Below are 25,954 nucleotides of genomic sequence, written 5' to 3' on the forward strand. Positions count from 1 at the left end.
AGATATTGAGGAACAAGATTTTTAGTCATTTAATCACATGGATATTGAATATTTCATGTTATGCAGCACTCAAAATATGGGTTCGAACATTTCGGTTACACAAAGTGTGCTGTAATAACTAATGGTGAAGAAATATTTTGAAAAAACTAATCGTTAAAAACAAAATGTAAACGCTTTAGACCTATAATTATATGAAAATATTTTTTTCCTATACCGAAAAAACATGCTCAAAATAATTTGCGGTGTACATACAAGTTTTAAACAACGTGTTATTTATATATATTGATAAAAATTCTGTCGTTTTTAATTTATAATAGCCAATACGTCTCGTATTTATTTAATAAGCATATTTTAAAAACAATCAAGGAGAAAAACTACACTTAATATGCAAATTTCACTATAGAAAGCAATTTTCTATTTATATTTCTAATTTTATCGATTTTTGTTTGTTATATTTAAATTGATACTAGTATTGAAAATTGAAATAGTTAATACGCTTAAATAATTATAATAATACAACACATTCATAAAATTGCTTATTAAATTGTTTTTCTTAAAAATTTTAGTTGTTTTTTATTTAATTATCATTTAATCTAACTCAACGCCCAAGCTTCTAACAGACATTTCATTAACTCTACTTGCAAAACAACCAATCTAGACCCTATATACAAATGGGCGATAACAATACTGGTATTATGTAATGTGAACATTGGACAAAATATTACAAGACAATATGGTTCGTATGATTTTACAAATACTATTATACGACAGGAATAATCGAAACGACACATAAACAAAAAACAAAAATCATTAAGCCTCTGGCCTCATGCATAATACGGTATAATGGTTCGATATTTAATACTGTAAAACAATGAGTAATTAACTTGTCTTTGTGAGGCGAGGGCTGAAATACGTCAATTCTCTTCGATAACACGACTGAGCACGACACGTTCCAAATATTCCATATACGATTACACCTAATATATGTCATATATAAAAAATACACATAGAGAACTACACTGCTACAACGATGTTTCAAAAACCTAAACCACTGTAAGCGTCGAATTCCCGGTCCTTCGTGACGATCGATGGTGCAATTTTAATCGACATCGCTTACGTACATCATATAATTATTATTATTTATTACCTATGCCACAATTCAACGTCATAAAAACGATCGAATAAAAATAATTTATTGTTTACCTTTCAGAGAAGATGCCCAATTTTAATAACCACGAATTCATTTTCTACAATAATTGACCATCACTCAAATAGTTAGGTACGCTATATGTTTAAAATTGTTAATACAATATACTTCTCTAACCGTAAATTCATCGTTATTAGATATATTATATATTATTATGTTATGTCGTATAATTGTATTTGATCATGTAACTATTATAAAAATTTGTCTTTACTCTATAGTGGTATGATTATATTATATCATTAATATTTAAAAACCAAACTGATAGAATTACATTAGAAAGTGCAATAATATACACATAGCATTATAATTGGTCACTTTTATGCAGATGTATAATATAAAAATGGTTAAACGATCAAATCGAAATTACAAAATTTTTTTCATTTTTCTCACGTGTCCAGAAACTTTCAAGAAAAATAAAACTATACTCTACCATCCAAATTAAATTTTATTTATTGTATCAATAGTATTTATTACTTATACAATTTATAATTATATATACAAGTATTATGTATATGAGTTATATCATCATGATATTATGCGCAATATTTTGCAATACTTTTCAAACATATGTTTAAATTTGAATATTTATAATATTATATACTTATTATACTTCTTAAAATATTAATAATTAGGTATAATCAATAAATGCTGAAATTTCAGCTGAAATTTCACTGCAAAATATAAATTAATGAAGTATTAGTGTAGCTATCACTTCTTAATTCAAACCGTTATAACTTTATAAGCCCAAAAGCAGCCATGTATACAAGGAGGGTTTTTTGGGGTTCAACCCCCCCCCCAGAAAATTAATAGTTGTGTAGTTTATTTATATCATCATTCATCGATAAATACTGATTATTGTAAAATTTTTTATGAAATCCCCCCCTGAAATTTTTTTTTGTGTACGTGCCTGTCAAAAAGATTTTGAAATAAATGATTGTAAGTCAGATTATATATTATATTATTAAAGGTTATAATAGCTAATAATATAGCTGCATGTAGCATTGAGAATGTTGTTATATGTAGCAGTTACATTGTAGTTATAGTATAAAACATATACATTTAAAATAAATGATAATTTTAATAATCTTAGAGGACTACGTATATAACTAAGTGTATCATGATTATTATTATTATTGTATTATTAAAGTAAAGTTGACGGTGTCAAAAGTTATTGGACGACAGTGACACAATATTAAAATTATAAAGTATTAAAAATATTACAATGTTTATGGTTTACATTTGTTACAGAATATGAATTATTCATTTACAGTACATCAGATTATATCTTAAAATTAGTAAGTGATTCATATTTTCTTTAGTAGGTTTGATCTTATGGAAGAAATCAAGAATTGAATGGACGTTACAGTAGTCTGGGTTGATATATACTGACACATGACAGGCATAAAGTATTACATTTATACATAATAATTATACAGAACAGGTTACAATCTCTGAATTTTACAAACATTATTTCACCTATATTACAGATTAAATATGTCCATTTTTCGTATACTATCGTTACTAAATATTTATCTTGCATATTTTAATATTTAAGATTTTTTTTAAACTTGCGTATTTTTGTTAATACTTCTTATATTTTTAAAAATATCATACTCATTAATAATGAGCAATAGTCGGAGTATTCTGGTATTGCACTGATTGTCAAACCGTTCGTTCCAGCCTCCTAGATCCCGACAGTGTGTTCACCGCTAATCATTTTATTAGAAGAAAATATACATTTTTTTGAAAATATTTAACAAGTATAGAAATCCCATAGAAATTAAGAAATATGCATAAAAAATATATGAAAGTTAAGAAATATGCACTTTTTTTTTTAAAACTGATAAAATATGCAAAAAAATGCATTTTTTATTTTTGAATATGAACTCATTATTGTATACAATGGATTTCTAACTTAATCTGTTATAAATTGAGAGCATAAAGAACAATTGGCAACTCTTATAACTTCCGAGTCCTACTCATTATATACATAGTATAAATTAATAATATATAATGTGAATATTATAATTCGATTATGACTTATTGGTAAAAACTAAAAAATGAAAATTTCATAGATTTTTATTTGCATAAAATAAATTACCTTTTGATTAAATTTATAAATATACTTTGAATAATAGACACTAATTTGCACTTTTTTATGATATAAAGTATAATATATAATTTGACACATATAAGAACCGACTTAGACAAAAATACAACATTAGAATACACAGTAAACTTAAATGAAAAAAAGTAATCAAGTTACGTAAATATTTTTTTTAATTGTATTTATTTATTGATCAACACGCCATAATATTTAAATCTACCTACTTATTCACAATACAATTAATTTATTCTGTGCTTACACTTTATTATTTCCAAAAGATATGTTAACCTAAATCCTTGAAAGAATGTATAGATTATGGACCAAGTGAGTATAAGATAGTATAAGATATTAATAATAACTTTCATTTCTATTAAGAACCAAATATAGTTAAAGAAACATATTATATTAAATAAAATAAATTATGGAATAACATATTTAATTTATACAACCGCTGTTTTTAATTTTAATTTTGAAACTTTATTAAGCTTAGTCTAAAATACACAATTTTCCTAATTTATTATTACGCACTATTGTCTACCATATATTTTATTATGTAATTTTTAGTAAATCATAATAAAACATAATATGTTACAAAACATAAATAGTTATAAGAATAATAACGAGTTATTATTTTTAAAACAAAAGATGTTGAAAAAAAATATCCTTATAAGTATGTAGGTACTGCTATAATTGCGTGACCAATAGTGTTAGAGTCAATAATTATCTTTAGTAAATTTAGAACTCCTGCAGTTTATACAAATGATCAATGAATCTGCTTTGTTTTGTATCTAATTAATAAAATTTTACATTAAGGTTATTTTGGTTTTTAGAAGATAACTGATTAGTATTGATATTATTTGACTAATTCTTATTAACCATTTTAAAGTACGATGAATAAGAAAATATTTTTTTGGAATTACTATAACTACACTAACTCTAGAAAAAACCAAGATAATTAACATGATAGAATTGTAATATTCTACTATGTTTACTTCATATAATATATTATATGGTATCTGCTACCTATATACATTAATTTTAACTCTATTCAAAATTATAATCGACAACTTGTATGGGTAGAAAAAATTATTTATTTTTTCAATATATTCTTCTGCTACGAAACTTGTTAAAAATAAATGTAATGGGTAATAATTCTGTACCTATAATAAAAATTATATAGGTATATAATATCACTATTCATTATTTGTTACCATAAAATTCCTCATAATATATCTCAACGTGCTTAGTAAAAATATAACATTTAAAAAAATGTTGAAAATATTTAATACTAAAAATAGGTTCAATTTAAATAAAAAATATATTCATTTCATTACATTCTTTTAGAAAATAAAAAAACAAATTATAACAATATGTACTCTTTAATATCATAATGGTAATGGTAGTTAAACTTTAAAATATTTTCATCCTATTCATTTTAAAGTTTTTGTTTATAGCTATCATTTATATAATAGACAATATTATTTTATATTTTACAGTATTTTTTTTTTTTGACCATTATAGTATATTACTCATAATAATCCATATTATACTAGGTAAATACCTAAATATTTTGTACATTCCTCTGTGTCACGTACCTTGAAATATTAGTTCGTCCCAAGTAACTGTATAAATAGAGTATAAATTATTATTCGTGTTTCGTGTATACCTACATAAATTCAATAATTGCATAGTATACTTTAGATTCCAAGAAAAATACTGCAGCAAGTCTAGGTACTGAGTATAAATAAAAAATTTAAATATCTATGTCAATTGTTGCTTACTGAATTATTTATAATTGTATGTTAAAAATCCTTCAAAAATATACTTTATATTCTACTTTTTTCAAAAAAATAAGTTAAATTTCTCTAGTAAACTATGTATAAAAGTATAGTTAATATAGTTTTTCATCGATAAATAATAAACAAATAAATAGTATTAAGTAGTTATTAGTTGCATCAGAATTACATAGGTACTTGCAACTTATATATTTGATTCATCGATTCGGATATACCTACAAAACTAAATAAATAATGAAAATAATAATTATTCAAAAACCATTATTATTGCATACCAATAAATTATACATAATTTTTTTCTTAAATTTCAGTAAAAGGTGTACATACATTAGGTCTCACGTTCTTATAGTCGCAATCGTAAAGGTGAAAAATTCAATTTCTTAATCCAATTTCGTTCTTTTTATAAGGAGTTGTTTGTATGATAAAAATTAAATATTAGTATATAATTTACAAACTGTAATATAATTTTCATTACGAAAACGAGTCAACAGTGAAAAATATAAATCGATTTTTGAAAATTGTGTTTATATCTACACAATATAACATCATATTATAATAACTTAATTCTATGAAAAGGTATGTTTATTATGTTATTAAATGTATCAAATTAAAAAATATTCAATTTATTCGATGTTGGTATGTTTGTAGATAAGCAATAGATATAGGTACTTAATCGTCAACAATTATGGTTAATAGTGATAATAGAGAGAAATTAATTCTCAACAAATTTCTGGTAATTTCTCATCGGTTCTTTCAGAACTTTGACCTCGAAAATGTAAAAGATCACTTCACCGTTTACAACAGTATCTTTATATTTTTAGTATTATACCAATGTCTCATATCAGTTATAATGTGCATAAGTAGCTTTTATTTTTGGACAAACAACACAGTCGAAGCCCTGTTCAATTTCACAATCATGATAATTTATTCTTCAGTAACTTCAAGATGATAGCATCATTCGCTACTTGAAAGATATATGGAATAACTTATCGATCATGCATTTCAAGTTTCAACTTCAGGAAACACGAACGCCAGCTCAGACATATTTTAAATTTGAATAGGTAAGCGTATAATTTTGATTAAATTTTAGGCAAAATGTATTTAATACAATGAACGTTGAGTTTTAAAATAATATAATACAAATCTTTTTTATTTTTTTATGTGTTTATTGAAGTCATAATTTAGTGATTGAAATATAAAATATAAATTTATGTTCATATAAAATAAATATATAATCAAGTTTCTAAACTTTATTTTATCATTTTGGTTATAGTAAAAATTAGTTATTATGATTAATTTTTACTTGTCCTGAATGTCGTTATAAATAATTTCTACAGTGGTTAAATTTATTTTATATCTTAAATCTCTTAGAGAATATCGATGATGTTTTCTTGCAGATTGCATTTATAACACGGTCAAGAAATTATATACAAATGAATATCATTTAATTGTTTACAATGATTTAAAAACAACTATAATAAACCCCCAACAAGTTATGAAGTAAGTGTTATTTTTATTTTATATTATTTACAAAATTTAATATTTATTAATTTGATTCTTCAATCCAATAATTTTATATTTATAGGAAGTATGAAGAATTTTTAAAAATATTTCAAAAACTGATTTTACTAGATTTGTGGGTAGCATCCAGTTCGATTATAATAATTTGGTTTATTTTAGTGGTACAAAAATTATAAGATACTTATATTTAATAACAATAGATAAAAAAAAACTAAAAACAAAAATTACAAAATAATTACAATAACATAATTTTAAAAATTCAAAATTGTTATTCTAGTTTATTGTTGAAGAATATGTTTTTGATAGCTTTTTTAAGGTATTCAATCATATCGATTGAACTTACTAGAGCATGTTTAAAATATACAATGATAAGAGTTTAATCATCTTCCGTTTATTTTATCTAATCAAATTGTATAATACATATTACGTAAATTTTTAAAAATATCTTTGTTTCTGTGTTCATCTATGTATTGGAGGAATTCGATGATTAAATGATTGACTGTGAGTTTGGTTTCACAAGAAATGTACCTAGGATTTTCTCCTTTTTCCATGAGGTATCCATGTGTAAGACGGGTGTGGCCGATGTGAAGTCTGTTTATAACTATATTATCACTTGCATAGAAAATTGATATAATTTGTAACTGTTTATGAGTTATTATTATTTTTAAAATTTTGGTAAATACAGAAAAAACTCTTTATATACTTAAATGTTACGTACCTACCTATAAAGTATGTAAGCAATCAAGGCTAAAAAAACAAAACATGTAACTTCTTAGGAAAAATAAAATCTATCATTTAAATACCATAACCAATAAATGAACAAAACCTCCCATTACTCGTAATATGGACACGATGAGAGTATGAATCCACTATCACCAAACTTAAAATTCATTGATCTGTAGTAGGTAAAGATACATTTGATCAATATTAATCGATTAATAGAAAAAAAATACTGCGAATTTATCACAATTAATAAAAACTATAAATATATTTTTTTTATAGGTACCTATAACTTATAGTATGTACTATGTATACATAATACTTATATACTAAACAGAATAAATATAAATAACAATTATATCTATGGTTTCAGCTAAATATTTTTTAAATTATTGTTGTATATATAAATAATTTTCAAAAATATTTCATACTTAGAAACTTTCATCAACAAATTAATTAATCTTATTATAATAATGAGCTTATAATTTAAGAATTTACATATTACATTGGTGCTTTTATTATTTTACTACACAACCAGTGATTTACTAACAATAGTCATTAACACTACCTATTAGTCGATAATTATTGATTTTAATTTAAAATAGTATAGATACAATAAAGAATATAGAATATTAATATAAATAATAAGTAATTTTCATTGTACTATATATTGAGCAACAAATGTTATTTTCATTAATTAAAATAATTATTAACTATTGTACTAAAATATAAATAGTAAAATATAAAACTATATTACAAAATTAGTTAAGTACATACAAAGAATAACTATAATATAATATTTTATAGTCAATAGTTCTTACTTGTGCATTCATTTTTTTTTTTTAATTGTAAATATTTATACGAATATTATTATAAATTACTTATTAATATAACATATTTGCATCATGCATAATATGTTACACAACTATCGATATCATATTAAACAAAACTATGTAAATAATCAAGTTCTTCCCTTAGTAATAGGTACATTACATTTGTAATATTTCTACATTATATGTTACATTAACATTTGTAAAATAATTTAATTTGGCAAAAAATATACATTTAATACTATTAAAAATGTATTCCACTTATTTTAAAACGCTTAGATTTTATTTTATTTATATTATTAAATTAGTTATTTCTTTCTAGTTTCATATTATTATCACCAAATTAATTCTCTATTTACTATTTTAGATATAATATGTAGGTACTAATAAAACAAATTACTCTAATTTATGATTGTTTTCTGAGGTAGCCTTGCATATAATTCAATTTCAAAATAATAAACTTAAAATTGATATATATATATATTATACCTATGTGTTAATATTAATTTAAATAATCATAGTATTATGGTTACTGAATACGTTAAAACGAATAGAAAAAAAATTGATGATGAAAGATTAAAATTTAGAATAATTAAATAGGTATCTAATAACTTGTACACATATTATTATATAAAATGTATAATATATTTAGATATCTAATTATTATGAGAATCCTGTTTTAGCTGATTTATAAGTACAAAATATTGTATAATGTAAAAGTAAAAAATTTCAAATTCTCAGGTTCAATTTATATTGATGTGCAAATAATGAGAAGGTAATAGATAAAACGTCCTTCTAAATTAAAATTATAATTTTAGCCATTTTAATATTTTGCATAACATTCAATTTATTTTTTATATACTGTTATCCCAGATTCGTGACCATAATCATATAATGTTAGCATACCTTATAAAATATAGTATAATATATTGAAAATATATTGTAAAACATCAAATGCACTTCTAAAAGTAGGTACTCATCGTTATCTATTTAATTAAATGTATTATATATATATAATAGAAAAATTAAATTAGGGGAAAAAACTATGTGAAATGGCTATGAATAAAGAACTTGTATTGTGTAAGATTTTTATTGGTATTAAAATATAATTTTATTATCTTAAACATACGTTTGTTGAATATTAAAATGACTAGATAGTACCTACTTTAGAAGATATAGGACGAATAAAGATAATTTTACCTTGAGTATGACGGATTGGTATTCAATTTTAAGAATGAATAGTAGTACATGAATGATGAATGAGATTGACGATTAATTAATTTTAATTTATTGATTTAAAATATATAATATAGCTATACTAAGGTAATGTTACATTACTAATGTATAACATAATAAATGCTGTTATTTGTTTATTTGGATACATTAGGAACGTCTATCGAATCTGCAAACTAGTTCCAAAGCTAAAGTTTGTATAGATACCTGATTTTATTTCTTTAAATTTTGATAACTTAGGATATGTTATAAATTTTCAGGATGTAATTATAATATCAGGTTGATATTAATATACCTACGTATCATGGTTTAATCTAGCGGGGTTGGTAAATTGAGTCTAATCTAGGTGCATTAACTATAAAAAATATTACAGCCAAATTATTTTACCAATAATTGTGATTTGTTTTTTTCATTTCATAATCAACCCAACACTCATATACTTGATACTTATTTTCGTACAATTTACTAAGACTTTAAACTTTTCTATGTTTCTACTTTATTTATATAATTTTTTTTAAATTTAAAACTAATTAATCGGTAAAGTACAAATATAAGCATGTCGCTTTGACCTGTTTCTGTTGTTTTACAGTTTACATTGAATTAAGCGATTTCTGGTTCATCGCGAATCATATATAGTATATTGCAATGCCCATACTCATTATTGCTGTCACGACGAAATTAAAAAGAAAAACTACGTGTTTTGTGTACCTAATGACTATGCCCTATTATTCAACGTACAACGATATGTTGATAAAATACATATTTTTTTTTATCTATAAATCTTATACGAAAACTTTATATTGTTTGTTTTAAATTGTATTCAGTAATAAATTTGCTTTATGCCTGTATAATAGAATAATTTAAACATAAAAATATGACGATATAAAGAACACGGATTACTTAATTTAAATTGCTATGTTCAAATCCACTACACTGAAAAACATAAATTCCAAAACTATATATTATATTTATAATATACTATACAATTATAGAAAAATGACAACAATATAAAATATAGATACATTGGTTTTATACTTTGTTTTATTTTATTTGTCCTCTTATTTATGATTTTTTTTCAAACAAAAGACCCTGTTGATATTCTTTTGTTTTACTGCACTTATTGATTGATAAGTTTTGCGGAATGATTAGATACTGATTAGTTATTACTAGAGCTCGGATTTTATAGTATATGCTTCTTTTTTTATACATGAGATAGAAATCTAATTGTTGTACATAAATTCGTTTCATATCATTCTAATTCCAAATAAACCAATTTATTTTTGTTTTTTCGGTTTTTTTTTTTTTATATAAATGCTTTTTTCAGTTATTTCAGCTGTAAAATTATTATATGTTTATTATGCTACTATTGTAATAATTATTGCAATAAATTATGTTTTATTCCTATTTAACAAATTCCTATATATTTAATACGAATTTTTTTTTTGTTCCCCATGAAACTCGTTAAATAGAAGTTTCACTGTATGTATCTAAATAATTATTTAAGATTAAACATAACATTTTAGTTTTTTCAAAATTGTATTAACACTTCCTACATTAAACCCTTTAAATGGGTGAAATCCTCTTAAAAGGACGCCATACTCATGCATGTGTTGTCTCCGTCTTAAAAACGTGTAGCATAAGAAAATTTTGTTCATCAAAATGTTTAGTTTTAAAAAAAAAGTGAATGACCCATCAGTCCTATTATCAAAGTTAAAAATCAGATTTTTTCGATATTTTAAACTAGGTAATAACAAATAACTGATTCTGACGAACATAAATTTGCTATTTCACAAATATTTGTAAACTGGACACAATACATGCATGGATGTAAAAGTAATCAAAAAAAGAAAATGACTATTTTTTTGAACCTGCTTTCATCGTTTCACCATTACTGGACGCGGAGACAATAATGCCATATAATTTAATATAATAATAAGATATCACACATTTTGATGATCGTTATTCGTCGATTACAGCTTCATTGTCGTGATTCTGATGCCATTGATCCTTGATCATGTCCGATGCCTTTTCTGCAATCATTATGGTCGGTGCGTTCGTGTTTCCCCGGACGATGGTGGGCATGATGGAAGCGTCTACCACCCTGAGACCTTCTACTCCATATACGCGCAGTTGCGGGTCGACAACTGCTTCCTCGTCTTGTTCCGGTCCCATCTTGCACGTGCCAACCGGATGGTATATAGTAGCCGTGTATTCAGTGGCTATACACGCCCAGTACTCGTCCGTGCCGAACTTATATTTTTTGCAAGCTTTTGCCGGTACGTCGACTAGTGTGGCACCTACCTTACGCATTGACTCCGTGTTCACCAGGTTTGCTCCGATTTTCATACCTACACATAATATTATAAAATAATATAATAAACCAAACGATATATAAATATAGGATATATAAATATTATAACCTAACCTAACCTAACATATCATTGGTAAAATTATTTTTAGGCCATTGGAAATATTGATAAAACCTTCAAGCGGTATACTTATAATGCCTTTCTTAATAAAATCTTATCTCCTATTAAAACTTTAAAAAATTTACCATTTTTATTAAATAATGCTGTAATAAGTCACAATTGGTATATAAATATTTTATTATTATTAGTTTTTATATAGCGCAAAACTCTAGCCTTTGTAACGCTTAAATTATAATTATTCTCATGGATATGATATTATCTAATGCCATGCATAGTATGATATAATATAATATATTACTACTTTACAAATGAGAACTATGATAGAATATTTTGGACATTTTATATTACTGAATTTTTATTTGTTGAATTTAATAATATTTATTTTTATACAAATTGTAACTGTGTCATTGTCTTGATACTATTGAAATACCTATACATCAGAGACCAAGGTGTGCTAGTGACAAAAAAAACCTGATTCCTATCTACATTTCACTCTTTGTTCATGATATATTATGTATAGGTATATAAGTAATATTTGATAATTCCGATTTTAAAATTAAGTTTTATCGATGGGTAAATTAATCCATTAAAATATCCGGTTAAAATACAGATATGTAAAACAAAAATATAAAAAAGTGTTCAATAGTTATTTGTAGAAATTTATTATTCAAATAGTTTTTACCGTTTATTTTACCTTACATTTAATTTAAAAATTGTGCTAGGGTGTTGAAAGTGCGAACATTAAATTAATCAAAATAGAAAAAAAAAATTTATAATGATATATCTAAAAACAAAGAAACTCTCAAACTTTCAACTCTCTCTCCGAGAGGTATGTTATATAAAACCAAAAATAACCTATCATATATCAAAAAACAGTCACCAAAAATGTTTTAGGTACTCTGCAATATCATACAAGATTTAATATTTAAAATATCTAAAATACATGTTATGGAGAAAGTGTTTTGAAGCCCAAAATATAAAGTTTTATATAAAAAAAAAAAATAGAGGGTGGATATTATCCATAGTTATCCTATGTTTTATAACATACATCGATATAATTTAACTATTTAAATGAATTTTTTTTATTGGCAAAGTAATTTCTAGATCATACAAGTAATACTATTTAATTATAACGATAATATTAAAAATAACATAAATAATATTAATTTTAGTCATTTCCGTATATTATATTATAATAATTTAAAACTCTAATATTCACGCCTTATGTGAGATTTAGTCATCGTTACTATGTAGTAATATTTTAAATTAAAATTAAAATTTTTTTTTTTTTATAAGTGTCAGTATAATATGATATTATCGCTTAGTTTTTAACTACAATAAAAATTATTTTTGAAAAATCGTTCTTCATTCTACTCTTTTACTCATTACTTAGATGAAATATATTGTGTAACGAGAAATTATTTGTTAATATATAATAACATTATAGACTGTGGTAATTTATTATAATTCATAATGTTTTGATGGGAGATGACAATGCCTTTTTTAAATTAAAGAACTTTATCATAATATTACACACATACTCACGTGTGGATATGTACATTGTAAAATAGTCAACTGGATACTATTAACCTGATTTTAGCGCTAGAAAACCAGTCATTAAGTTAGTAAGAATCACCGTTTAAGAGGATGAACATTGCTTGCCGAAATATTTACTATTACATAGTATAAAAACACTATAACGCGTGACCTAAAACGTTACGTAATTATTAATGAGTAATTATTTCGGTGAATGTTCGGTTTTGCAAATGATTTGATTAAACATCGTCTACGATAATATTGTACTATATACGTAAATAAATAACAGTGTTAAATTTGAAAATTTACATTTACGTCAATGACATCGTTAAATAGTTAAAGGTATAAAATTTATATTTTGGAAATCTAGATTAAGAGATGCAATCTTAACTTGAATTAAATATTGTTTTAATCTTGGTTAACACATTTTAAGGTATCCATAATAATATAAATGCTTAAAATTTATTACGATAACAATTATTAATAATTTAATTTTTATTTTTTATTATCATATTTTTATGTTTTTGAGCTGGGTACAGATATTTTGATTTTCTGACTAGCCGATTTTTAGTAATGTATACCATTACCTACTTATTATTAGGGCTCGGATTTTAAAGCATATGCTTCTTTTTTGTATTTGAGATAGAAATTTAATTTTTGTACAAATTTCACGTTATTCTGATTTCAAATAAACCAATTTATTCTTGCTTTTTTTATGTAAATGCTTTATTTGCTTTTTTATTACTTTTTTTTAATCATTCCACCTGTGAATTTTTTATATGATTATTATGCTATTTTAATAAAAAAAAAATAATTAATAAAAAATGTAAAAACCCAGAATGTGGATATTGGATTATTGCATATTGTTTTCGTTATCGGCTTCTTTATTAAATGTATTAAACGTAAAGATTATTAATCTACATATTATAGCCTTCAGTACTTTTACGGTCAATATACCTATAACATTAATATCAACCATTTCAAAATTTAAGATTTAGTGATTTAATTTGAAACCTCTTGTAAGAAGTATGCACTGATAAATTCAGTGCATGTAGAGAGTTCGTTTTCTACGTATGCAAATAATCTGTCGGACAATAGTCAGTTTCACTATTACTGAACATCTAAGGGAATACACGGTAGTTAATTATTTTTTTAATTTAAATTAATAAATCAAATTTTTTTATTCATTTTTATAACTAGTTCATGTGTACTTTGGCCATGCTTTTTTTAAATAATTGTGTGTTTTTTTAGTTGCTTATTATGCTTTAAAATCTGAGCCCTACTTATTATGTTACTTCAACCATTATTATTTCAGATACAATTAATATTATATTATATTTTAATAAACAATGATATATTATAAATAATTAATTATTATAAACCCAAAAACTTAAATATGATTATTTTATTTTTCTTGAATGAAAAAATATCGAGTAGCGTGCTTCGTTATGAGTTCATAGTGAAGTTATTTTTTTTTTATGTAATTTTTGACAAACTTAGTTTTATTTCTATTGTATCAAAATAATATTTTAAAATTTGACTTTGCCAAGAAAAAAAAAGTTAAAACATATAATACGACGCTATAATATATTATATTGATCTTAATTTACCTTAATTCACGACAAATCGGTATCGACATACCTCTCTTTGTGTATTAAATAAATCGAGATGGTCATAAATTTTAGCAATGGGTATATTTTGAAACATAGTTCAAACTACTCAATAAATATTATATATTGAAACTATTACTGTATCATTTATCAATTAATATTGAATGTGAATTATATTAATATTATTAATTAAACAATAACTAGATCTTATAGTGTAAATAAAAAATATCATAGTTAATATATTATTATATCATGAAACTATTTTTACTAACCAGTAATAATTTAATAGTATTACGACTGAGTGTAAAACATATTCTATACTGAAAGTCATTAATAATCAATATAACCTAAGTGCCTTAACCAGTCAAGACATTTATCTAATAGACCTATATTACTATAAAGTATAAAGTGGATTTATATAATTTTTACATTCCCGTTAACTATTATATTATCATTAATAAATATTTAATTTTCGTTTATTGTTTGATACTGTTGTACCATATGAATACGAGTACTTAACAAGAACGTGTTAAATTATATAATATTATCATATGACTTATGCTTTTATTTTTAAAATGTATTTGTAAATAATTTTTAATAATGTTCAATATTTAAATTTCTAATGGTTGTATTTGGATTTTAATTTATATTATACCCACATATATAATAGATGTTTTATATTTATATTACCTTCAACAAGTACTTCAAGATCGTTTCCTTTGGTAAAGAAACGTGGATAAATCAGTGGTTGACCCCAAATTGGATGAGTTTGGTTGAGTAATATATATCCTCTACTTTTTGGCTTCAATAAAATCGGTCTTACATTAATCGCTTCGTAATAAGAAACAGGAGACATGCCGAATTTTGTGGCATTTGCAGGGTCAAGAATCCAATCTTTTTCGTTACCATTATCAAATGCATAATTTATGTCTGGTAGATCGTGTGAAACTTCATATCTATAAACATTATTTTGTCAAATTTATGTTAGTACTTAGATAGATTACTTTAAAGTGATTATAAAAAAAAATCAAAAATAATATATGTATACAATAAAATATTATGTCAACCACAAACGAATAATGTGTTGCATTCGTGTACGCCGTATAACGACGGTATAAAAAAGTATTTTTATATTATAGTTTACTATAACCATCGTACTTGGTCTGAAGAAACACGCCACATTGTAATGGGCCAGTGGCCGCCAGAGGACCTTTTCTTTTTTTTTTGTATAATACAGCGTCTTCCTTTTTCTCTTTGAGTGATTTGTCAGTGGCGGTTTTTTTTACACGTATTACAATACCGTCAGACGTGACGTGATCTTGTAGATTCTTTCCGACAGCTAAGCTTTTCACCACTTTAATATTCATCTTCTCCAAGTGTCTTTTGGGCCCGATACCGGAGAGCATTAATATTTTTGGTGAATTTAGACTACCGGCACTCAGAATCACTTCTTTTTTTGCGAATACCGTTCTGATTTTATTCTTATACAAGAACTCCACTCCAATAGCACGTTTCTTTTCGATCAATACTCTAGTGACGTGTGCGTCTGTCAGAACTGTTAGGTTTTTCCGTTTTTTTCTTATTGGTCTAATGAATGCTTTATTAGTGCTCATTCGTTCGCCGTGCCTAGCCGTCGATTGTAGATGAGTTACACCTATTTGATTTTCGGCATTTACATCTACATAAGGCAAACCTTTCTCTTGCCACGCCTAAAACGATGATATAAATTACAAAGAATAATTAATTTAAACATTGAAGTCATATTTTATTCTTATAATATTACTTGTAAAATTAATTACTTAATAAAATCAAAATAAACAACCACCTAAAATAATCACTGATCATTTATTTAATTTGTTATTTAATGGATATTATAAATTTTTAAAAATATATAATATATTCTATAAAAATAAAATAAAATAAATTAAACATATACCTAATTAGATTCTAAGTGGAGTAATTAATGTATTGATTTTACAATTATGTTCAATTTTAGTAGTAATTTAAAAATGAATAACCGTAGATATTTAAAATGTACTCCAAATGTTTTATATATCAAATCAAGAAAATATTTTGACTGATTTTTAGTTATTAATAATTCTTTAACAATTTTAATTCGATTTTTTAGATTTTTTTTGTGCTAATATTATTGACATTTTGAAAATTGTTACTAAAAAAAAAAAATAGTTACTTTGTTTTAACTCAAACATTTTATTTGTGAAGCATTAAAATGTTTACGTAAATTATTAATTAGGTATTAAATTAATACACAGTGATATTTTCAAAATATTTTATTTTACTATATGATATTGCCTATTTATATTACTAATGCTATACTAGGTATTCACACTGATTTACGGAAAGTCCATATTGACTCAAAAATTAATAACAATTATGTTATAATATACATATGTAGATACTATTATAATAATTAAATACCTAATAAATGCAATGTTTTATGCAAAGTTCAAACATCAATTCAAACTATCTACCATATTAAATAGTAAAATAAATTCCTAATAATAAAATATATTAGAAAATTGAATTCAAATTTAAAACATTGAAATAACTGGCTCGATGACAATTTACACTCGAAACCTATTGTACAGTAGAGCAATTACCTAGTTCCCACCTTATAACTATTATTTAAAGTGTTAATACCTTAATTAAAGATACTGCTGTATGGTCTACATATGGAAACCATTCCACTGTAAGATATCCACCTTTACCATGAAACTTTGGGTTTTTCTTATAAACTTCTGGATCTTCATTATCCTCGGATTTTTTAAAATAGTGTAGAACTTCATCATATCCCCACCCTAAAAATATGTATTGCTTGTTAAGTTAGGTCACAAAAAAAATTAAAAACATATTAATTAATTTCTTACTACACTCAAAGAAAATTTGTCACCAATAATATAATTATTAACATAAATATTTTATTTTTTCTAATGTTCCTAATGATTTGTATTTTTTAACCAACTAAAATTAACTTTATAATTTTTTTAACATTATTTATTTTAGTAATTTCTAATAATATCTACAATATCTGCATACATATAAAAATAAATGTTTCAATTTTTAAATTTTTCTTTGACCCCTATGAATCAAAAACATCTAGAACATTTGTTTAAAAAAAGCTTTAATAATAGATTATTTGAGACTTGAGAAAGATTTTCAGCTTCATTTTTTTCAACCTATATAAAGAACTTTAGGGTGACTCACAAATAAATTTTTTATTTGCTTATTATTGATATTATTTTTATTATTTGTAGTCAATGACAACCCTAACATAACAGTAAAATTATTCGATTTTCGTAAACAAAAATGAAAGTAATGTTTAAGCCACCCTGTAGAGTATAGGGAATGAAAAAATAAGCTTATAACAAACTCTTAATCTCGAAATCTATTGATATACCTAACTTTTATTTAAATTGTTCCAGTACCTAGTTTCTAAGGTCAGTCGTTAGTAAAAATTAATTTTATATTTATATAATGTAGTGTCTGTATATTAAATAGTAATTACTAATTATAAATAATTTGTATATTATCAATAACTTACCTAAGAGAAAAAATAAATCCTCAAAATATTTAAGTTTCCACCATATAACATAGCCATTTGAAAAAAAAGTTAAAAGAAGCAACCAACTATTTAAGGCCATCAATACAGGTAAAAAATAAATTTACACAAAACATCTTATTCCCATAAGAATAACGTAATTTTGTTGATACTTTCTTTTGTCACGTCCTGAGATACGTCGACCTAACGGATTTTAATATACGTACATAATATTGAACTATCAAAAAATTGTATGAATATGATATATTTATTATTATTATTATTATTCTCATGCAGGTCGGTTAAACACAGACCACAAAATAAAAATTATAAAAAATTACGATAAACCATATAAATCAAGAACGCAAACATTATACTATTTACTATTGTCTATAATTATTCTTACCTAAATATATAAACATAATGGTAGTAAGTAGTAACGTGACTGTGCATCATCATTAATAATTACCATTATACCCTGATGATTTATTCCATCATAATTAATTTAAAGGTCATACTTATGTAAAAAACATATAAACATAAATTACACTTTATAAATAACATATTATTATCATTCACCTTACTTAAAATAATACGATTTACTGAAAAATGATATTCTAAATTTCAGATATTACTACCATCAAAAAGTGATTTTTAACTATTTATCTTAAGATAGGTGTCTTAGAATAGTTAAATATTTATATTCTATTATTTACCATACGCTATGGGAAATACAACTTGGTAAAACATAACTACATAATAACTAATCAGAATCAATATTTCGTAATACCTACTATTACAATAATATTATCTACGTATATGATGTGACTATGTATAATATACTTATGTAAGTTTATAATATGTATTTAAACTGATACCACATATTTAATATTTATAGTAAATAATAATAGTAAAGAAAAAATAAGATAAAGTGTTATGTATTAATTTCAAATCGGAGAAATTGTACATGTGAAATGTACATCTACATATATTTATCTGATAATAATAATGTACGTACCATCATTGCCCATACGTTCCCATTCATTATAATCTTCCATATTTCCTCGAGTATAAATCATATAGTTGATCGTGCTTGACCCACCCATTACTTTACCCCTAGCCCAATCACACATACCTCCTGGTCTAGATCTACATATATGTTCATCAGGCTGTGTTGTGTAATTCCAATCGATCTTACTTCCCAGTTGTAAAGGTGCAAGACCTGGCACAGAAGAAAATTCTGGTTCCTCAATACCGGCTTCGAGAAGTAATACCTATCAAAATGTAAAAACAATTATACTAATTATTAATGAATGACATATTATAAATTAAATAAATTAATGGTATAATTTTGATTGTGATATACACTTGTTATAGAAATCTATAATATTATTATTTATAGGTAGGTATATTAAATATTTCTAAAATTAAGTTATTACTATTATTATTAAGAAACATATCGTATCCTGTTGTTTTTAATGTTTTATTTAAATTTTAAACTGATAGTAAAATCACCTATGATAACAAATATAAAAGTGATTTACAAGTTTATTGTAATAGATATCAACTCTGAAAATTAAAAAAAAAAAAAGTATTTTATAATTGTATTATAATAATAGGCAATAAACGAGAAGGAAACGCCTCCATGGGTCACTTTTTAGGAAAAATTATGAAGCATCTACACTCTACAGTCTTATTAAACATTTTAGGGGCATTACTATCTTTTTTGTTCCAGTAAAGTTCTATAAGACCAATATATTAGGCACATATTACATAATATTATATTTTGGTATCAAAATTAATGAAAAAAGTAAGATTTAATTAAAGCATAAAATAGACGGCGTTTTAAAACTATTGTGGGTTAGTTAACTTAATGTATAGCATAACTTAAAATAAGATACCTTCCAGTCTTCAATCTCCGACAACCTGTTGGCAACGACGCAGCCCGCTGACCCAGCACCGACAATCACGAAATCATACTGGTCGTTCACGGCTCTTTTTCGCCTCTTTTTCTGGAACACGGACATAAACATTTCATCGAACAGATGTTGATAACCATCCAAGAAATTCAACTCGGTCTGTGTTTCCGTCGTGGCGGATTCAAGTAGTACATGTTTATCATTCTGCTTCGGTGGTCCGTCAACGGTGTATCCAAAGAGATGCATAAGAAACCTTAGAAACACGAAGTTCTCTGTATGGCAAGCCGAAAGTGGCTTTTTGGCCTGCATGCACATTTCTGTGGAATCTTTGGGTGTAAACGATGTAGGATAATGCTTCGTCATAGTTTTAGTAGTTTTGTCGAGTCTGTCAACGATAACGGATGAATGATGAGAAAACGATTCCAACGAATTCACTGTATGAAACAAATACAAATACTACAGACGTATACTAATTTCGGTATTATATTTTAACACTTTGGTTGCGTTTAACTATACATAGAATTGCGCAATCAAGTTACTCATAAAGCAAAAACAAAAAGGAGTGAATTAGGTGATCCCTTTTCAGTATAGTAAAGGTGTTGATTGTACCCCGTCGAGTAAGTCACTGGTAATTTATGAGACAGATTTGAACTCAATGATAAATAATTGCATGCGAAAAACGATTCTGGTTGAAGACGATCTGTCAACCAATATTACTAAGTATGTTTGATGATATACTAGCTAAATTATTCATTTTCGCCCGTGTACAATTTTGAAATAAATTTTTACAACTATTTTATTTTATTAATTATTTACATAATATTTAATTGGGTTTACAAACCATTACTTAGTATACATGGAATTCATAAATTGCACATAATTTTTTTATTACATTTTAAAATATTATATGCTTTGTTTCTAAAATTATACTTCGTTAAAATCTTTATTTTTTCCATTAATAATTTTTATACAGCACAATTTATTATCCTTTATATTAATGTTCAAAACATAAGCTATAAACACCACCCTAGTATTAAAGAATCTAACTTTTATTAAAAATTGTCTAGTAATTTCTAGTATACAGAGGTTAAAGAAACAAAAATTCATCATTTCATCTGTATACATAGATAGATAGATTTTTATTTCCATTACAGTATATAAAAGTATAATAACATACGTAAAAGTTTCAAGTCCTCACAAATAATATTTTTTAATTATTAACAAAATAACTAAAATTAAGTTTTATGTTTAATTCCAACAAAAATTGAACTATAAATGCTTATAGTGATTATTGATTCGAAAAGAGACGATCGACAAAAAAAAAAGATCATTGTAAAACCAATACATTTAATGCTTAGTTGAAAATGTAAAATAGTTAAAACAATAATAATAAAATTAAAATTTAATAAACATGTATAAGTACCTAAATATATTTATAACTCGTACATTCTACACAGATACATATTACTTTATTTTAAAAGTTTATGAATTACGACTGGTTAAAATGGGCTATCTCATTTGTTGTAAAATATTAGAGTACTTCAATATATAATATATATTTATACCTATCCATTAATGTTTTTACATTAACACATTTTTATATCAAGTCAATCAATTACAATTCATTGTCTATACTCTAAACAACGTATCATCAAAAACCATTGAACTGTGATCGTATTCTTTTAGACCAATATTCATCTAATGGCCACCCGTGTCAAATTATATTTCTACATATAATTCTCATTGCACAATTATTTATATCTATACATAAATACTTAGAATTTACACAGATTACAACGTTTAACAGTATTTCTGCAACGTTTTTACGTTCAATTGCACATTTTACAGCAGTTTGATTTCTTCGTAGCCTACTTTTTAAATAATAGATGCATATATTTTTTTCCAAATAAATATTTACAATTGAGTTTTTTATTATATATATTAGACACAACATATAATTATTTCGTTATTTGATAATTTTATAATAGTTATTTTAATAAATATTATGAAAATGAGTTTTAAAAAACTAATTAGACATAATCATCAAATTTAAAAAAATGTTATGTTTGGAAATTTTTTTATTCACATTTGCAACTTGAATATAATCAATAGTAAACATTGACTATTTTCTACAACGATTATCGGTTTTAACATGTAAGTATTTATGGCCTACATTCAATTGATCTCCATGAATATATTAGCACATTAGCCCTAATTAACCTACATTAAATTTAAAAGATTATGTACAAGTAAACACCAATAAATAGTTAATCATTTAAAGTATATCATTTTTTTTAATTTATTCCCTAAATTTATAATAATCATTGGCACATATGAAAAATTAAAAAATATAGATACCTAATATATAATGAAAATCCATAAACAAATATAAATAGGTAAAAGTGTCTATAAAATAAAATGTTATTAATATTTTATAAAGCTTTTTAAAATATACCTATCTCATAAGAGAATTTCAAAATTTTTAAAGAAAAGTTTATATCAAATAAAATAAACACAGTGTAATGAATGCGTTATATTTAAATTCAATAATGAATGATTATTGAAAAAAAAAAAATAGTATATTAGCTTTTAGTTTTAAAAGCTAAAGGATATTTTATGACATTTGTATATAGATAATTATAAATATATTTATTTTATTTTTTCATTAAAAAAGCAATAGATTGAACTTCTAATCGTTAGGTATCTAAACACGTATATCTATATTACTAATTAATATATAATATAGTATCGTATTAGAGAACGATACCAATAAGTTCATGGTTTAAATAGTTTAAAATTAAACGACATTTTTTGAAAATTTCATTGTGGATATAAAATATTAATAAATGAAATTGAAACAGTTTAGTCACCACAATAAAAATTTTTTGTTCAACCACAAAATAACTGAAATCGTTAGTGAAAATTTTATTTCTCTTTTAGCATTCAATTTCACCAAAGTTGTAATATCAAATACATATCAAACATAATTCATAATACATGCATACATGCAAATTTAAAAAAAAAACTTTTGTCTATTAAATTTATAACTTTTTTAACGAGGGAAATTAAATTTTTTATCAACATTTATCAAAAAACTAACAGATACACATAAACAGTTAGTTAATAAAAAGTCAAAATATATTGAAAATTACACTACGTCCATAAAATATTTGATGAAAAATTTAAATATAATATTATATATTATAAATAAATAATGTCAAAAACGGTTGTAAATATTATTTCTGTAAATATTTTCCACTATTTGTATTAGGTTTTTCCAATTATTTAAAAAATACTGATTTTTTCCAGTTGTTTCTTTCCAAATAGAAAATAATAGATCCAATTTCCTATCATAAAACAATCATGACATTTGAAGCATTTTTTTATTCCCTGAATGTGATAAGAAACAAAAAATAAATTTTATTTAAAATAACATATCGTAAAATCAATATATTATCACTCCCGTTTAAAGACATACATTGTGTTTAATCTCTCTAATTTTCCTAATCTAAAAACTTGTGTTCAAATTTCCAAATACCTACCTATGATTCTAAAGAAAATTTTTTAAAAATTTTTGTTTATTTTCAAAAAAATTATTTACCTAAGTATGATTGTTCTATTTAAATAATATACATTTTATAAGCATATTATTTGTAATTTTGACCTAAACATTAAATTGTTTTGAACTTAACTGAAATAAATGTTTTGATTAAATTAATTATTACCTTAATAATTAGATTTTTATTGTCGATAGTATTGTTATGTTTCACTAGATAGTTAGAATTATTTAATTTTTACACTTATGAAAACTAAGCAAAATAAATTCTTTTTAAAAATGTAACAAACAAAAAACTACAAAATCAAATATTAAACATTCCTCATGATCCGCTCGATATAGATTGATCATTTTAGCATTGCTGAGCCAAGCGTGATGTTTTTTCCCTCCAAGTGTCAAAAACATTCACGATAAAACCAACAAACAATAATTGGCTCATATCATAGGCTATGATTCATAGCCACATAGTTACGTGCTCTAACATTGAACCAAAAGTAAATTGTACATTATAGTATTACTTAACTAACATTAAACTATCATTTATAGAGATAAAACTAAAAACTCTCAATTTCTTACTTAAAAAAACATATATTTTTTTGGTTTTATATAAATACAGAGTTTCTAAAATTTAAATTTGTAAATAAAATTTATTTTTTTTAATTTATTATTTAATGTATATTTTACGATAGATACAACTTATAATATTAATATATTAAGTAGGCATAATTGTTTCTTATCATACTTATCATTAATTTGAAAGTATTAATATATTGGAAAACAATTTGATAAATTTTGTTTAATGTACATTAAATATATAGTTTATTAACTGTAATATTCAAGTATAAGTACAATTTATTCTACTAATAATGACGATGTATCAACACTTTTACACTCACAGAATACATTTATAACTACCTATATAATTTGTTTTATGCTAGTAGCTAATGAATAAATTAAAAAATAATTATATAAATTAAAAACCATAAAATAATGTTGGCAGTGAAACATTATATATTTATTGTAGCATTATGATAACAAAATTTTTAAGATTTTATTAAATACAATTATATATATATATATATATATGTTTTGTTGATTATTGATACAAATTATGGCATCTTAATAACAATATGATTATGTATATTATGTATGTATTTGCGTAAAAATAAGCTAAAATATTGTTTACGATATATTTAAATGTATAATTATACTTTTTATTTCTCCCTAAATATTTTATGAATTTTTATTGTATGAATTGTATAAATAATAAAAATTCTTATAATATTTATTTAATTTTGCCCTTATTTATTTTATACTACAATTCTTTAGATTATATTGTATATTTAACAGTCACGAGTCATTGAGGTATTTTTGGGTTTTTTTTTCATTCTTTTTTAAAGTGTATTACTAAATGGATAAAAAATAAACCAAACTATTGTCTGTAAAATATTTGGTAAATATCACAAATAGCAATACAAAAAACAATATTGCATAATAATATTTTCTATTTCACCAAAAAATATTTAGCAATACATTTTAAATTTGTTTTTTCATTTTATAATAAATTAAGTTTAAAATATTAAAATGTTAATTAGTATTAAAATATTAATACCAGTTTTCAAAAATATTAGAAACATTTATTTTATAATAATTTTAGTCAGTTGTATTATATGTACTAGTACCAAGTAATAATTTATAAAGATCTGTTTTAAAAACAATTCAATTGAATGTTTGAGTTTTGTTTTAAACTAATAACTCATTTATACACCATTCAATAAAATTAAAAGATTTCAATAAAAAATATATATTTAGAAATTATTTTCTTTTACTTATATAAATGAATTATACTTATATAATATATATATATTATAATTATATATATGTGTGTGTGTGTGTGTGTGTGTGTGTGTGTGTCTACTAACCACACTCAT

The 25,954-nt window shown here is 23.8% G+C and overlaps 1 protein-coding gene and 1 long non-coding RNA gene across 4 annotated transcripts; one reads left to right on the plus strand and one right to left on the minus strand.

The window, feature by feature from the left end:
* The first annotated feature begins 5,823 nt into the window (after window positions 1-5,823).
* Window positions 5,824-11,544, plus strand: LOC126551517 (uncharacterized). 2 transcript variants are annotated; one of them, XR_007605447.1, is made up of 3 exons: window positions 5,824-6,171; window positions 6,508-6,610; window positions 11,391-11,544. It is a non-coding gene; the product is annotated as an uncharacterized LOC126551517 (long non-coding RNA). The 2 variants fall into 2 exon arrangements; XR_007605448.1 differs by lacking the exon at window positions 11,391-11,544 and adding an exon at window positions 10,004-10,136.
* Window positions 6,993-24,512, minus strand: LOC114132864 (glucose dehydrogenase [FAD, quinone]-like). Of its 2 annotated transcripts, XM_027998466.2 has the most exons (8): window positions 24,193-24,512; window positions 20,660-20,901; window positions 20,450-20,560; window positions 19,567-19,822; window positions 17,651-17,808; window positions 16,148-16,698; window positions 15,680-15,945; window positions 6,993-11,762 (listed from the first exon to the last, which is right to left on the minus strand). In XM_027998466.2, exons 2-8 carry the CDS (start codon window positions 20,828-20,830, stop codon window positions 11,374-11,376), a joined length of 1,902 nt encoding a protein of 633 aa, XP_027854267.2. In that variant the 5' UTR covers window positions 20,831-20,901; window positions 24,193-24,512; the 3' UTR covers window positions 6,993-11,373. The 2 variants fall into 2 exon arrangements, with proteins under 2 accessions (XP_027854267.2, XP_027854257.2); XM_027998456.2 differs by having other exon boundaries at window positions 7,587-11,762; window positions 20,450-20,901.
* Window positions 24,513-25,954: the final 1,442 nt, after the last annotated feature.

Source organism: Aphis gossypii, chromosome 1, assembly GCF_020184175.1.
Source record: "Aphis gossypii isolate Hap1 chromosome 1, ASM2018417v2, whole genome shotgun sequence".
Classification (NCBI taxonomy): Eukaryota; Metazoa; Arthropoda; class Insecta; order Hemiptera; family Aphididae; genus Aphis; species Aphis gossypii.

Bases quoted from the DNA above. Each gene is read 5' to 3' on its own strand.
- LOC114132864 (XM_027998456.2), bottom strand. From the start codon at position 20,830: ATGACGAAGCATTATCCTACATCGTTTACACCCAAAGATTCCACAGAA. The intron at 19,823-20,449 runs GTATCTTATTTT...ACATTTTGATAG, and splicing joins CGGAGATTGAAGACTGGAAG to GTATTACTTCTCGAAGCCGG. The intron at 16,699-17,650 runs GTATTAACACTT...TCATCGTTTTAG, and splicing joins CAGCAGTATCTTTAATTAAG to GCGTGGCAAGAGAAAGGTTT.